This window comes from Mandrillus leucophaeus, unplaced genomic scaffold, assembly GCF_000951045.1.
Source record: "Mandrillus leucophaeus isolate KB7577 unplaced genomic scaffold, Mleu.le_1.0 Scaffold163, whole genome shotgun sequence".
Classification (NCBI taxonomy): Eukaryota; Metazoa; Chordata; class Mammalia; order Primates; family Cercopithecidae; genus Mandrillus; species Mandrillus leucophaeus.
In genome coordinates, this window is record NW_012101621.1 from 1,832,106 (window position 1) to 1,847,586 (window position 15,481).

General features: G+C 43.7%; 1 protein-coding gene across 1 annotated transcript; it reads left to right on the forward strand.

Moving 5' to 3' along the window:
- Nucleotides 1-415: 415 nt before the first annotated feature.
- Nucleotides 416-1,074, forward strand: RNASE2 (ribonuclease, RNase A family, 2 (liver, eosinophil-derived neurotoxin)). Its single transcript, XM_011976208.1, has one exon. The coding sequence runs from the start codon at nt 416-418 to the stop codon at nt 896-898; it is 483 nt and encodes a 160-aa protein (XP_011831598.1). The 3' UTR covers nt 899-1,074.
- Nucleotides 1,075-15,481: the final 14,407 nt, after the last annotated feature.

The window sequence follows — 15,481 nt, forward strand, 5'->3', positions numbered from 1 at the left end:
AGTCTGATTGCACAAGCGGACTATGTACTAATCTGTGGGTTTCTACAAGGCCAAGAGTCAGACCCTCCCTCCTGGCTCTGCTGGCCCAACCCACCAAGGGATGCTTTATTTAAACAGTTTCAAGTAGGGAAGAACAGTTGCCCCTGAACGCCAGAAGAACTAGCTGGATCAGTTCTCACAGGAGCCGCAGCGCGGAGACTGGGTAAGTCAGCAATCCCCAGAGCTGGGACAGGAGGGGCAGCGACCGGGCAGCACCTGAGGAAGAGGTGGGCTGAACTTAGTGCTTAGGAGATGTGGCACACTTTGGGGACAGGAAGAAAAAGGAAATGGGACCCCAGAGTGGCAGCAGAGGGGCCTGTGGGGTGAGACACCGGATGGGGGAGTAGTTACTTCTCTTCTTTTCTCACAGGAAAATATGGTTCCAAAACTGTTCACTTCCCCAATTTGTCTGCTTCTTCTGTTGGGGCTTATGGGTGTGGAAGGCTCACTTCATGCCAAACCCGGACAATTTACCTGGGCTCAGTGGTTTGAAATCCAGCATATAAATATGACCTCTGGCCAATGCACCAATGCAATGCTGGTAATTAACAATTATCAACGGCGATGCAAAAATCAAAATACTTTTCTTCTTACAACTTTTGCTGATGTAGTTCATGTCTGTGGTAACCCAAGCATGCCCTGCCCTAGCAACACAAGTCTCAACAATTGTCATCATAGTGGAGTCCAGGTGCCTTTAATCCACTGTAACCTCACAACTCCAAGTCGAAGGATTTCAAATTGCAGGTATACACAGACAACAGCAAACAAGTACTACATAGTTGCATGTAACAACAGCGATCCAGTACGGGACCCTCCACAGTATCCAGTAGTTCCAGTTCACTTGGATAGAGTCATCTAAGCTCCTGTATCAGCACTCCTCATCATCACTCATCTGCCAAGCTCCTCAATCATAGCCAAGATCCCATCCCTCCATGTACCCCAGGTATCAGCATCTGTCCTCATCAGTATCCATACCCCTTCAGGTTTCCTGAGCTGAAGTCCCTTGTGAACCCTGCGATAAACTGCTTTGCAAATTCATCTGAAAGTGTCTGTGTGTCTTCTTTGACAGCCACTCTGCTGTCATTTAGTGACAATCTACTCCAGAAATTTTTCTTTCCTCTAACCTGAGACTTGTGGGAAATAGAGATTTGAGGATAAGAGACTCTTTCTGTCATGAAGTAGCACAGACTTATCCCTCTCCCTGCTTTAGGCTGAGAAGCTGAGGTCACAACTGATATCGACCAACTGTCGAATACTCTTGCTTTGATCAAGCTTTAATCATCTCCTCTGAACCCTCATCATAACTAGGTCATCCTGTTGGACTTCCTAGTCCTTCCTTGTAGAGTCATTTATAATTACTTTTATTTTTATTCTTTTTTTTTTTTTTTTTTTTGAATTTTTATCTCATTAAAAAAGCTTCATTTAGGTGCAGTGGCGAGATCTCGGCTCACTCCAAACTCCACCTCCCGGGTTCAAGTAGTTCTCCTTCCTCAGTCTCCCAAGTAGCTGGGGTTACAGGTACGTGCCATCACATCCAGCCAATTTTTGTAAGTTTTAGAGAGTGGGTTTCAACATGTTGGCCAGGCTGGTCTCCAACTTCTGATCTTAGGCAATCCACCCTCCTCAGCCTCCCAACATGCTGGGATCAGAGGCACGAGCCACCAGTACCAGACCTAAAGTTAGGTTTAACAGAAGTCCTCCTAACTTGGTTTGTCATGAATCTCTCATCCTCAATATTTGACCAAATTCCTTAATTCCCCCATCATTCTCCATGTGATACCTGATTCCTGGCCTGCCTTCAAAAAAACCAAAAATCCAATTACATCAACCTAGCATTGGTCTCCCTAGCCTTGATATCTCCTCTAGGCAATTTTCCATCCGCTGACCCCTCCCCGCACACCAACCTATAACTTGACTCTAGATCTCCACTTGTTTTAGTTGTATTTCACCATTGAGCCCAATTTGATACTGAGGTCCCATTTGATGCTTTATGGTCTAAGTCTAGTTTTTATTGACATGATTTCTATCCCAAGAGATATACAGGCAACAATGAATAAGCTGAAAATGCACGTGTTTCATTATGATTTATGACTGATAAATTTTGATAGGATTGAACATTATGATAGAAAACACAAAAACAGAAAGTAGAAGAAGTCAAGAATGCTACAAATAAGTGAAATCAAGATTAAAAAAAAGTTTAGCCTCAGAGATATTCCTTTTAAATGAGCACATCAAATCTCCAGCTGTTAGCAATTGTACTAGACGTGGATCCAGGGTTTGAGTCAAATGTGCAATAAGATGAATTGTTCAGACAGCAATATGGACAGATTGTAATACCTCCCGGAAGAGAGATGGGTATCTTTCCCAAAACTTCCATGTCCTGGAGATGGGGAGTCGCTGGTCACGTGGGAAGGGGAAGGGGAAGAAGGAGGACGGGGAAGTGGGAGCACTCATGAAGGTGAGTTGCCCCCTGCCCATTCTGCCCTCCATAGTTGCCCCCAGTGGTGAGTCAAAGGGTTCATTCAACACCTGTCAGGAAGGGCACAGCCTCCAGAAGTAGGGATTTGTAGCCCCAGAGAGAGAAGAAATGGATAATGAGAGCCCTTGCCCTGGCCTCCACTACAGGGCTTCACTCAGAAATCCATGAGAAACAGGAAGGGGAAGCCCTTTCTTGCAAGCTGTGGACAGGTGCAGCACTCAAGTGATTGTGCCGGGGACAGAGTGGGTCTTTTTGGATGGCCTGAGTCACAATACAACAGGGATACGATGCCGTCAGATCTGCACCTTGGTCCTTCAGTCTGAGATTTCTGACTTCTATATTTCTGCTCCCCTTCCAGACCCTCAGAAACAGCAATTTCCATTCCTCAGATGACTCCATGTCAGTAATGGTTGCTCCCATTGGCACCAGACAGCAGCTATATTGAAGTCTGTCCTCGGGAGAAGCCACTGAGATCTTGCTTCTCCAAGATGGGGCTGTGAACCTAAAAGTTTGCACAGAGACACTGGGTTCAGGAGATCTCAGTGCTCAACAGAATCCACTGTCTCTAGGTAAAATAGAGCATGTCAGGAAGTGAGTGCAGTCTTCCCAACACCTCAAAGTAGCAGAAGGACAGGGTGGGACACTGAAAGCTGGAGCCACGCCTCCTGTGAAGAAAGATGGCGTGGACCTTCTTTGCTTCAGGTACCAGATTATAGGTGTCTTCTCAGTCAGGGATGCCTTATATCTAAAACCGTAGGATGGAGGGATCAGTCCTCATTGCACCCACCCCCTCTCCATCTTGTGTCTTCATCCCCTCTCCTGTCATCCATTCCTTCGCTCATTCATTCATCCAGCAGACATCTACTGAGTAGGTACCTTGCTCCAGGCACAGTTTGAGGGAGTGCTGATGCAACACAGACCAAGACAGGTCACTGCTCTTTTGGGGCCACATTATACAAGGATAAAAATAAACATACAAAATTGTTCTAAGCATGCAAAATTTTGCTAAGTGTCAGGAGGAAAAATACACAGCATAGTACACAGAAAATTACACAGAGCACCACAATATAGAGGTTCTGTATGTACCACAGACATCACAGGGCAGAGTGTCACCAGGAAAGACCCATCTCAGAGAATGAAATCTGAACAGGAGGAAAAGCACCCAGTCATGCAGACACCAGGTGGAGAATCATCCCAGCAAAGAGAAGGAAAGTTCAAAACTCCTGACAAATACTAAAGCTGTAAGTAGACTTCAGTTCTGTATTTACAAGAAGTTGATTAAAACACCTGAAAGAAAATGACTACAACTATTTGCATCTTCGTATGTATTTATTGCTTGATATAATAAAACATTTTCATATTTAAAAAATGATCCTGAATGGATAGAGTTTCAGTGTGTTAGAAGCACAAAAGGTGTTTGGTCAGGCCAAGATCATCATAGCCAGGAGTATTAATGACAGGAGTTAATGAGGTTCAGACCCTTCATGCCTGTGAAGATGGAAGAATAAAGTACGTTCCTCATGGGGAACAAATCAAGCATGTTATATACAAGAATAATGTTGCCTAAAGATCAGCCCAGCTGCTGTGCAGAACTCAACTATTTGGGAGACAAGAGTGGAAGCAAGGCCCCAGTGAAGGACCACAGGTTGAGGGAGAGGGAAACAAGAGTCTTCCAATCTCAGTGAATCGCACCATCATCCTCTCATGGTGCAGCCCCATGCTATTCCCCTCCCTGTTGCCATGGCCTCTCTCCAGCTCCTCCATGCCTTCCACATCATCTTCCTGCCATCCCCATGCTGAGGATTGGGCTGAGGTCAGAGGCAGCTCCCCTCTCCCAGTGGGTGAGATGATTCAAACAAGAGCAAGGAGGATTCTGTGCTTGACCGTCAGGAAACCCTGGCTGGAGTCACTACCCCTTCTGCAGTAGACATCCAAGATTTTCTCATTGTCCTGGGTCCAAGGCCAGCACCACAGAGACTACCATTAGAGAAGTTAAGTGGTCACATCAGCATGTTCCATATACATGACCCTTAGAGTCCACTTCTCTTCCTTGAACCTCCCATGTCTGATTTTATAAAATTCTCTTAATATCAAATCTCCAGAAAGTCTTGCAGGAGTAAATGCAGTTAATTGTCTGTAAGCCGGCAGGGAGGGTCTCCAGGGATTATAAGAATTTAATCAACTTGAGCAACCAGCCTGTTTTACAGGCTTGCTGGTGGGAACCAGCTTCTGGCATAACCCAGCAGCTTACAGACAAACCGGCATGAACTTTCCTCATTACCATGCTAAAGTCTCCACTCAAGCAGGAGCCTCATTACCATAACATGTGAACTATGTGCTGGCAGAATCACTCACTGTGTCTGGGCAACTGGGACGCCTCCTCTACAAGTGATGATACACCCTCTGCCCTCTCCATCACCCCATAGAATGTTCTTGTCACTTTCCCTCAGGAAGACAATGCTATGGAGAATACTCCCAGTGGCCTTCTTACTTGAACCAAGTCACAAAACTTTTATTTATCAAAAGTTCTCATAGAGAGTCTTTGTGACTCGCCAGAGAAACGAACCCTAGTTTTCTTAGCTACCAGCTCTAACACATTCTGTAAAGTCCAGCACAGAAGGAAGGTTAATTCACAATGCTATTGTTTTCACTTTGTTTTACTTTTTAATAATTGGGAACATATCAGGGCAGATGTCTTTAGGTGGGGGTTGAATGGAAGGTCAAGGAGACAAATCATCAACCTTGGGGAGATACTCTTGCAGAGATTATGACTACACTTGGGATTCATGAATATGAAACCCCATCAGCAGAGTAGCCTGCAGTGTTCAAGGATATCCAAGTAGATCAAGCATTGTAATGAAAAAACAACAGGCTTTGTCTTTCAAGATGTCCGTGAATTGATTTTCCAAAAGGAAAGGAAGATTCCATAGTCAGGGCAGAAGAGAGAGTGGAAAGGGATCCAGGCTAAACATTGTAATCAATTTTGCCTGATAGTGACTTTTTGTTTCTTAGTTCATTTTTATTTTTTTTATATTATTTTTTGGCCCAGGATGGAGGGCAGTGGCACAATTTTGGCTCACTGCAGCCTCCACCTGCCAGGTGCAAGCGATTCTCCCACCTCAGCCTCCCAAGTAGCATGGACCACAAGCGCTTACCACCATGTCCAGCTAATTTTTGTATTATTAGTAGAGACGGGATTTCGCCATATCGGCCAGGCTGGTATCAAACTCTTGACGTCAGGTGATCCGCCCCACTTGGCCTCCCAAAGTGGTGGGATTACAGACCCGAGTCATCGCACCCAGCCTCTTAATTCATTTTTAGAGAGGAGATCTCCCTATGTGGTCCAGGATGGACTTGAAGTTCTGGACTCAAGTGATGTTCTTGTCCTAGCCATCCCAGTAGTTGGGACTACAAATACACACCACTGAGCCCAGCTGATACTCACATTTTATGAGCTGTGTTTCCACTCTAATTACATAAGGAAGTGAGGCAATTAGTAGGGATAGGAGCATAGAAATTCTGTCTACATCTCTATTTTAAATTACCTATGAAAAACAGCTTTGTTTCTAAACTAAATCTTCATTTTGGTTAATAAACGTTTTTCTTAAAATGCATGTAGAATTATGACAGAATTGTCACTTTAGCCTCATGTCTGACCTACAGTAATTTCAAAAGAAAATCAATTGACTACTTCAAAATTCTCATTATTTCAAAGCTACTTTGGATGTTAAATTGGTTGACGTTAGAGAATGTAGCATACAGGACCAGCCAGGTTACCCAAATGAATACCTGGGAAACTGAGTACATTACATGCTTATCACACATCCCCGCTGAATAAGAAAATATGACTGTATTAGTCAGGATCATCATGAGAAACGTAATAGATCTAGGTAGACAGATATAAATAAAAATATAGATACAGATGGATTTATCATGAGAAATTCACTCAGGCAGTTACGGAGTCTGTCATGTCCCACAATCTGCCCTCTGTAAGCTGGCAGACCCAGAAAAGCCAGTGGTATAATTCGGTTTGAGTCCTAATACCTGAAAACCAAGGAAGCCAATGATGTAAATGTCAGCCCAAGTGCAGGAAAGATGACACAAGATGTCCTAGCTTAAGAAGTGAGGCAAGAAAAAAGTGGTGAATTCCTCCTTTCTCCACTTTTCAATCTATTCTGGCCCTCAGCAGATTGGATGAGCCCCGTTCACATTGGCAATGCAGCCTACTTTCCCTCATCAACCAACTCAACTGCTAGTCTTACAGAAACACCCTCACAGACACACTCAGGAATAATGTTAATCTGGGCACCCACAGGCCCAGGCTTCTTGAAATATAAAATTCACCATCATGATGACCTATGGTTTCCCACGTGCACCATTAGATGTTACCAAATTGGCACTATCGGCCACAACCCACATACATTCACCAGGTCACTGAACTTCTCAATTCATCAGAGATTGATTTTCTTCTGTGACAATATGTTCACCTGGAGTAGCACCAAGAACCAGGCCACAACTAATAATGAGAAGGAAAGGATTCGTCATTTACTTTTTTACAAATGAGAGAAAAATTTGCCAAAAGTCTTTGGTAATAAGTAGTTATCTCAAAGACAAAGAGACTCAAAATGAAAATGAAAAAAGTCAGTTACCCTTCCCACTGCCTATGTTTTTCCTCCACGTATAAAAACAGGTATTAAATTCACCCTTTCTGGTATTAACGATTAGAGTCTAACCCAATGCCTGTGCATCTGAGTGGACAGATGTTACCAGATTTTTCATTACAAAGAAAATGACAGAGACGTTCTTCCACTACAGTTGATATTTTATGGTGACAACTTTTACTTTCCACACTTCTTTGGTTAAGTGACACACACGTGCAACTGGAAGGATTTACTGTTTTCACCCACAGCTCCCACACTTCACAGCTATGCAGGAGCTTCAGTACAGCAGATCCTAGCACCCTGGATAGTACATGCGTGACTTGTTAACTGCAATGCAATAGCAAATATATGGGGTTCCGTGTTGGTCTCTCATTCAGAATATACAGTTCAGAATTCTTTAAAATAGTAAATTTGGAAAAAATAATATATCCTGCGGAACTGGTTAAAATAGGATTGTATATCTTTGCAATAGAATTTTATGTGGCATTTTTTTAATGCAAAAAAATACAGTTAATCTCTTGCTACTGGCATGGAATATTACCAAAATATATTGTTAATGAGAAAGAAGAATAGTGTAGGCCACTGTAAGAATCTATTCAGGCTGAGTAGCTAAGGAAACAGAAAATTTCTTTCTCTCAGTCGAGGAAACATCAGCTCTTCTCCTCCATACTCACACTCACACTTCTGGCCACCAAATGTGGGAAGGTGCTTTCTCACAGCAACCGATTCCAGCTGGGTATCCTACAATTCAATTCGATTGTGACACTAACTAGAGTGAACGCAGACCCCACAGGTTTAGGGCTCAGTCCCATAAGACTGTCAGTCTCAAGAAGCAGATCATTATCTGAGCTTTTGACCAATAAGCTATACTTTGGAGGATCCCATGACTTCCTCTTCAGTTTGATCATTTGCTCCAATGGCTCACAAACCCCAGGGAAACACTTCAGTTTATACATCAATCATAAAACATATACTAAAGGTACAGATAAGGAGATAATGGGGCAAGACTTGGAAGGGTCCTAAGTGCAGAATCTTCTGTCCCTGTGGAGTTGGGGTATGCCACCCTCCCAGCACAGGGATGTGTTCTTGTGTACTGTATTCATCCATTCTTACACTGCTATAATGAACTACCTGAGGCTGGGCATGGTGGCTCATGCCTGTAATCCCAGCACGTTGGGAGGCCAAGGCCAGCATATCATAAGGTCAGGAGTTCGAGCCCACTCTTGCCAACATGGTGAAACCCCATCACTACTAAAAATACGAAATTAGCTGGGTATGGTGGCACACACCTGTAATCCCAGTTACTTGGGAGGCTGAGGCAGGAGAATCACTTGAATCCAGAAGGCGGAGGTTGCAGTGAGCCAAGATCACGTCATTGCACTCCAGCCTGGACAAAAAGAGCATAACTCCATCTCAGGGGAAAAAAAAAAAAGAAAGAAAGACAGAAAGAACTATATGAGACTGGATAATTTATTAAGAAAAGAAGTTTAATTGACTTGCAGTTCTGCAGGCTGCGTAGGAAGCATGGCTGGGGGGAACCTCAGGAAACTTACAATCACGGCAGAGGGTGACGGGAAAGCAAGCATGTCTTCACACAGCAGCAGGAGAGAGTGAAGGGGGAAGTGCTATACACTTTTAAACAACCGGATCTTGTGAGAACTCACTCACTATCACAAGAACAGCAAGGGAGAAATCTACCCCCATGATGCAATTACCTCCCACCAGGTCCCTCCCTAAACAATAGTAATTACAATTTGACATGAGTTTTGGGTGGGGACACAAAGTCAAACCATATCATTCACCAAACCCAGAAACATACCAAAGTCTCTCTCTCTCCTTTTGGGATTTATGGAAGTATCATTACGTTGGCATGACTGATGAAATTATTGGCCACTGCTGATTAACTCAACATTCAATTCCCCTCCCAGGGGGTTAGCTGGGATTGGAATGGACATTCTAACCCTCTAATCACTTGCTTGGTTCTGCTGGCAACCGGCCCCCATCTTGAGCCTAGACAGGTGCCACTCATCTCATTAACCTAGTTCATTGGACACTTATTCAGAAATTAGACACTAATTCAGAAATTTTAAGAGTTTTAGGAGCTCTGAGTCAGGAAACAGGGAGGAAGACTAAATATATGGCATATATACTTTTTAGAGATGGGGCTTCACTCGGTCACCCAGGCTGGAGTGCAGTGGCACCATCATAGCTCACTGCAGCCCCCACCTCCTGGGTTCAAGCCATCCTTCTGCCTCAGTCTCCCAAGTAGCTGAGATTATAGGCTGCAGCCACCATGCCCAGCAGTTGCATTTCTCATTATAAATCACAATATCACAATCATAGCTCTGGACACTGGGAAGTTCAAGATTAACTTTCTGGCAGGTTCAGTTTGCTGTGAGGTCTCCCTTCCTGGCTTGCTGACAGCTGCCCTCCCAACAATGTGTCCTCAGATAGGGGAAGAAGAAGTAAGCTCTCTGATGTGTCTTTTTTTTTTTTTTTTTTTTTTTTTTTTTTTGTAGAGATGGGATCTTGCTATATTGCTGTATTAGGCTATTCTTTCATGGCTATGAAAAATTCCTGAGATTGGGTAATTTATAAAGAAAAGAAGTTTAATTGGCTCATGGTTCTGTAAGCTGTACAGGAAGTACTGCCCTTGTATCAGCTTCTAGGAAGACCTCAGGAAGCTTACAATCGTGGCGGAAGATGAAGTGGGAACAGCCACTTTATATGCGGAAAGTAGGAGCAAGAGAGAGCGCTGGGGGGCATGGAGGTAAGTGCCACAATTTTTAAATGACCAGTCTCAGAAGAACTCACTCATTATCTCAAGGACAGCACCAAAGGGGTGGTGCTAAACCATTCATGAGAATTTTGCCCCTATATTAGTTCTTTCTCACATTGCTACAAAGAAACACCTGAAACTGGGTAATTTATAAAGAAAAGAGGTTAAATTGGCTCTCAGTTCTTCAGGCTTTACAGAAAGAATAGTAGCTTCTGTGTCTGGGGGAGGCCTCAGGAAGCTTCCAATCACAGTGGAAGGCACAGGGAGAACAGGGGTCTTACATGGCAGGAACAGGAGCAAGAGAGCAAGGGGGATGTACCACAGCTTTTTGTTTGTTTGTTTTGTTTCATTTTGTCCGAGATGGAGTTTCACTCTTGTTGCCCAGGCTGGAGTGCAATCGTACAATCTTGGCTCACTGCACCCTCCGCCTCGCAGGTTGAAGCGATTCTCCTGCCTCAGCCTCCCCAGTAGCTGGGATTACAGGCATGCACCACCATGCCCAGCTAATTTTGTATTTTTAGTACAGATGGAGTTTCTCCATATTGGTCAGGCTAGTCTCGAACTCCTGACCTCAGGTGATCCGCCCGCCTCGGCCTCCCAAAGTGCTGGGATTACAGGAGTGAGCCACCGCGCCCAGCCCACAACTTTTAAACAATCAGATCTCACGAGAACTCACTCACTATCAGGAGAACAGCACCAAGGGAATGGCGCTAAACCATTCATGAGAAATCCAGTCCCGTGATCCACTCACTTCCCACCAAGCCTGCCCCCAACACTGGGGATTAGATTCCAATATCACATATGGATGGGGCAAATATCCAAACTGTCTCAGTTGCCCACAATGATCTTGAACTCTTGGCCTGAAGCGATCTTCCTGCCTCAGCTGCCCAAAGTGCTGGGATAACAAGCGAGAGTCACCGTAGCCAGCTGGTGTTGTCTCTTTTTATAAGGATACTGATCCTCTTGAATCAAGGCTCCACTCTTATGACATCATTTAACATTAACTTTATCCTAATAGGCCCTCCCTCCAAATACAGTGACACTGGGGGTTAGGACTTCAAAATATGAATTTTTAAGGGACATAATTCAGTCCACAGCAAACACTATATGCAGACTATTACTGTCTGAGGTGGGGAGAAAGAGGAATTAATGCAGAAATCTATGCAAATGAGGAAAAGCCAGTATGCTTATATGTACTACTGTATATATGCTTAGATTCAGTATATATATTATAGAAAGGGTACTAAAAAACTGAGTAATTATTCTTCCTGGAATACAAACTAGTTTCAATAAAGAAAGGTAAATGAAGACATCCTTTTCACTAGACACCCTTTTCTAATGATTAAATTTATATTTTCTCCATATGAATGTATGTGCATTCTAGATATACATATGTACTTACATGCATATATCTATATATGTAGAAATGTATATATTTGTTAACCACAGACTCCCTACTACTACAACATTCAAACAAAGGAGAATTAATAAAGTAAAACTCAAAGAACCCTAATAAGGCAGCACTGGATGACCTGGAAGGCTGAGGGTCGGTGAGCTGCCACCCCTCACCCCCGAGCTGGGAATCAGAGAGTGATGGAGAAATCCCTCACTCCACCTCCTGCTCCCTTCCTTCTGCAGTCCAGCCACCTGGTCACAGAGTGAGGCTCTAAACTGGCCCTTATTACATGTGTCTGTACCTCCCCTTCTCACCTTGGAGGAAGAGTGTGAATATCCCAACTCAGCAGGTAGACTGTGACAGAGCGTGGGACCAGATAGCTCAGGAGCTGTAAGAACCTTGTGTTTTGAAAGCCAATCTGCTTTGTGATATTGAAATCCTCTGAGTCCATTCCCCCATTATTACAGGAAAGGTGTGTGAAAGATACAGGTCACGTCACTACAGGACAAAAGCTCTGGATGTTCAGTCACAATCAAAGCTCTTGAGATCCAGCAATTTCCTTGAACAATTTTTCTACCACACACACACACCTCAAAATATAGTGCATACCCATATTTAGAATTGTGGTAGGGGGCCATTACATGATCTTGACTGTGTCAATAAAAGTCTCAGAGTAAAACTCTGGGGGATTCAGTGCAGATGGCCTACCAGCTGGATGTGGAATCTGAGCAAATCATCTTAACATTCTGCTACTCATCTCCAAATAACAGGTTTACATAAAATGGCTATCTATCTCAGACATTTTGCAACCTATGAGTCTGCAATGAAGAACAAATGTGTGTGTGTGTGTGTGTGTGTGTTTTAAAGAGGCATATATGTGTTTTACTTGGTTTATGTATATGAGTTACTTGATTACTTCCATGTGAATATTCTGAATAATGGGTTAATTAAATAAATAAAATATAATTACATCATGTACCAAACTTCACATAGTTTCATCTGCTGGATCATTATTCCTGTATGTCTCCACAGTAATATCTAATTGTATTTTTAGTGAGGAAGCTATTTTGGCCTGACCTTCAAAACTGTCTTTGCATTTGGGTAGGACAAAAGACTAGGGGGAAAAAAAAAAAAAAAAAAAAAGCCTGAGGGATTATTTTAAGTATTCTTAGGATTTAATGTTCCTCAGACTATCTAGGTTAGCTGACTTGTAAAAAAACTAAAGGGACAAGATAGTCAGTAAGTATGAATGTAATAGTTCACTCCTCAGTATTTCTGGAACAGGAAGGAGATTTCCTCATGCCCCCAAATGCCTCTAGCCAAATAGAAAGGCAAGAGGACAAAATTCTTTAAATTTTATAAGGAAGCTATGAGTATGAGTAAGCAATGACATATAGAGACTAGCACATAGGTCATCAATTTTCATAATCAATCCCTAATGACTAATAGCCAGTTTTCTATAATAATAAACTATATAATCAAATATTATACACAAATTCATTGGTAGTGTTTTCTGCCAGTATGTAATTGCCACACCTGAAAAAACTTCAAACTTTAGTGTATTTTCCATTTGGATCACCTGGGGGAATTTTTGCACTATGGATTCGTGGACTCCATTCCAGATATACTCACACAGAATGTCTGTACATTGAGCTCAGGATTCTGCATTTTCAAGCATTTCCTCAAGTTGTTCTCAAAAAACCTGTCTCCACCAACTTTATTTTTTACCAAACTCTGACTTCAGAAGCCTTCATGTACATCAGAAGTAATCTTGTTGTGGGGAAATTCCAAAGCACAGGAAGCAGTGATACCGTTTGCATTATTACCCAGACAATTTTAGCTACATACACCTATTATCCAGCATTTATGTCTTGATATGAGGCTTCTATTCAGTCGATCCTATTGATATCCAAGTGTACACAACTGACCCGTCAGGCTATTGCAACACTCTTAACTTAAATGTAGGGAGAATGTGTGCAGGGCTTAGCTGAAGCTCACCATGGGGTATGAAGTGACTCAGTCTCATTGCTATAACCCTTGGGTTCCGAAGACACTGAACAAACGCTTAAAAACCTGTTTTAGCTTAATGCATGAGGAGATATTTAACTCCTCAGATAGCCAAAGAATCAAGGAGAAGGGGTTGAGCTGGATGGCCAAATAGAAGTGTCCATTGATTGCTCCCCCACACATACCAGCAGAAACACCACATTTAACAACTATCTACACCCAAAAAAGCACCTACATAGGAAACAAATATCAAGTCAACAATCATAGTACCTATTTTAACTTCATATCACTGAAAGAGGCACTGAAGAGGTTAGGAAAGACAATTTTGAATCACTAAGGCCAACATTCCCCATCTCCCAGCAGCCGCCACATGGAGCTGAAATGGAATCTGAGAGCATGGGGGAGGGAGAGTGCAGCAATTGTGGAAATCTGCACTGAACTCAGTGCTGCCCTGTCACAGCCCAACCACAGAAGGAGCATTTAGACCACCTTGGCCAAAGGGGAATCGCCTATCCCAGCAGTCAGAACCTGAGTTTGGGAAAGCCTTGCCACAGCAGGCTAAAGTGCTCTGGGGTCCTAAACACATTTGAAACTCAATCTAGGCCACAAGAACTACAACTACAAGGCAAGTCCCAGTGCTGTGCTGGGCTCAGCACCAGAGGACTTGGACACCACTAGCGTGACACCCGTCAGGGCAGCTAAGGGAGTGCTTGCACAACCGCTCCCCCAACCACAGGCAGCACAGCTCACAGCAGTGAAAGTGACTCCTTACTTCTGCTTGAGGAGAGGAGAGGAAAGAGTAACTAGGACTTTGTCTTACATCATAAACATCAGCTCAGCCACAGTAGGATAGGACACCAGTCAGAGTCATGAAGCCACCATTCCAGGTCCTCGCTCCTGAAGGACATTTCTAGACACAACCTGCACCAGAAGAAAACCCACTGCCTAGAAGGAAAGGACCCAGTCCTGCCAGGATTCATCACCTGCTGACTGAAGAACCCTCAGGCCCTAAATAACCAGCAGCAATACCCAGTAGTACACTCCATGGGCCTTGGGTGAGACTCTGAGATATGTTGGCTTCAGGAGAGACCCACCATATTCACAGCAGTGGCAGTCATGAAGGGACAATTCTTCTGCTTGAGAAAAGCAGAGGGAAAAGTAAAGGGGACTCTGTCTTGCAGCTCAGATAGCAGCTCCGCTACAGCAGGGTAGAGCACCAAGCAGGCTCTCGGGTCCCCAATTCCAGATCTTGGCTCTTGGCTGGCATTTCTGGACTGCCCTGGGTCAGAGGGGAGCCCACTGTCCTGAAGCGTGAGTCCCAGGCCAGGCAGCATTCACCACAAGCTGACTGAAAAGCCCTTGGGCCTTAAGGGAACATTGGAGATAGCCTGGCAGTACTCTTCTTGAGCCTGTGGTGGAGGTAGTTGCAGGGAGAGGCTCCTCTGCCCATGGAAAGGTGAGGGAAGACTGGAAGGACTCCATCTCATGGTCTGAGTTCAAGCTCAGCCACAGTACAACAGAACACCACGTAAACTTCTTAGGTTTTTTACTTTGGTCCCTGGCTCTTAGACAGTACCTCTGGACATGCCTGCGCCTAGAGGAACTCATCATCCTGAAGGGAAGGACACAAGCCTGGCTGGTATTGTCACCTGCTAATTGTAGACCTCTAGGGCCTTCAGTGACCATAGGCAATAGCCAGGTAGTAGTTACAGAGGGCCTTGGGTGAGACTGAAAGCTGTGCTGGATTCAAGTCTGACCCAGCACAGTCCCAGTGGTGGTGACCGCAGGGGTGCTTGTGTCACCCCACCACCAGCTCCAGGCAGCTCAACACACAGACAGAAACATCATTTGTTTGAGAGAAACATCATTTGTTTGAGCGAAAGTAAGGAAAGAAAACAAGACTCTCTGCTTTGTAATCCAGAGAATTCTGAAAAAATTCTGGAGTTTAAAATGCAATCGACATACTGAAGAATTCATTAGAATATCTTAACAGTAGAATTGATCAAGCAGAAGAAAAACTCCATGAGCTTGAAGATAGATGAGTTGAAAATACACTATCAGAGGACATAAAAGAAAAAAGAATGAAGCACACCTACAAGATATGGAACATAGCCTTCAAA

Coding starts and splice junctions, on each gene's coding strand:
- RNASE2 (XM_011976208.1), top strand. CDS start 416: ATGGTTCCAAAACTGTTCACTTCCCCAATTTGTCTGCTTCTTCTGTTG.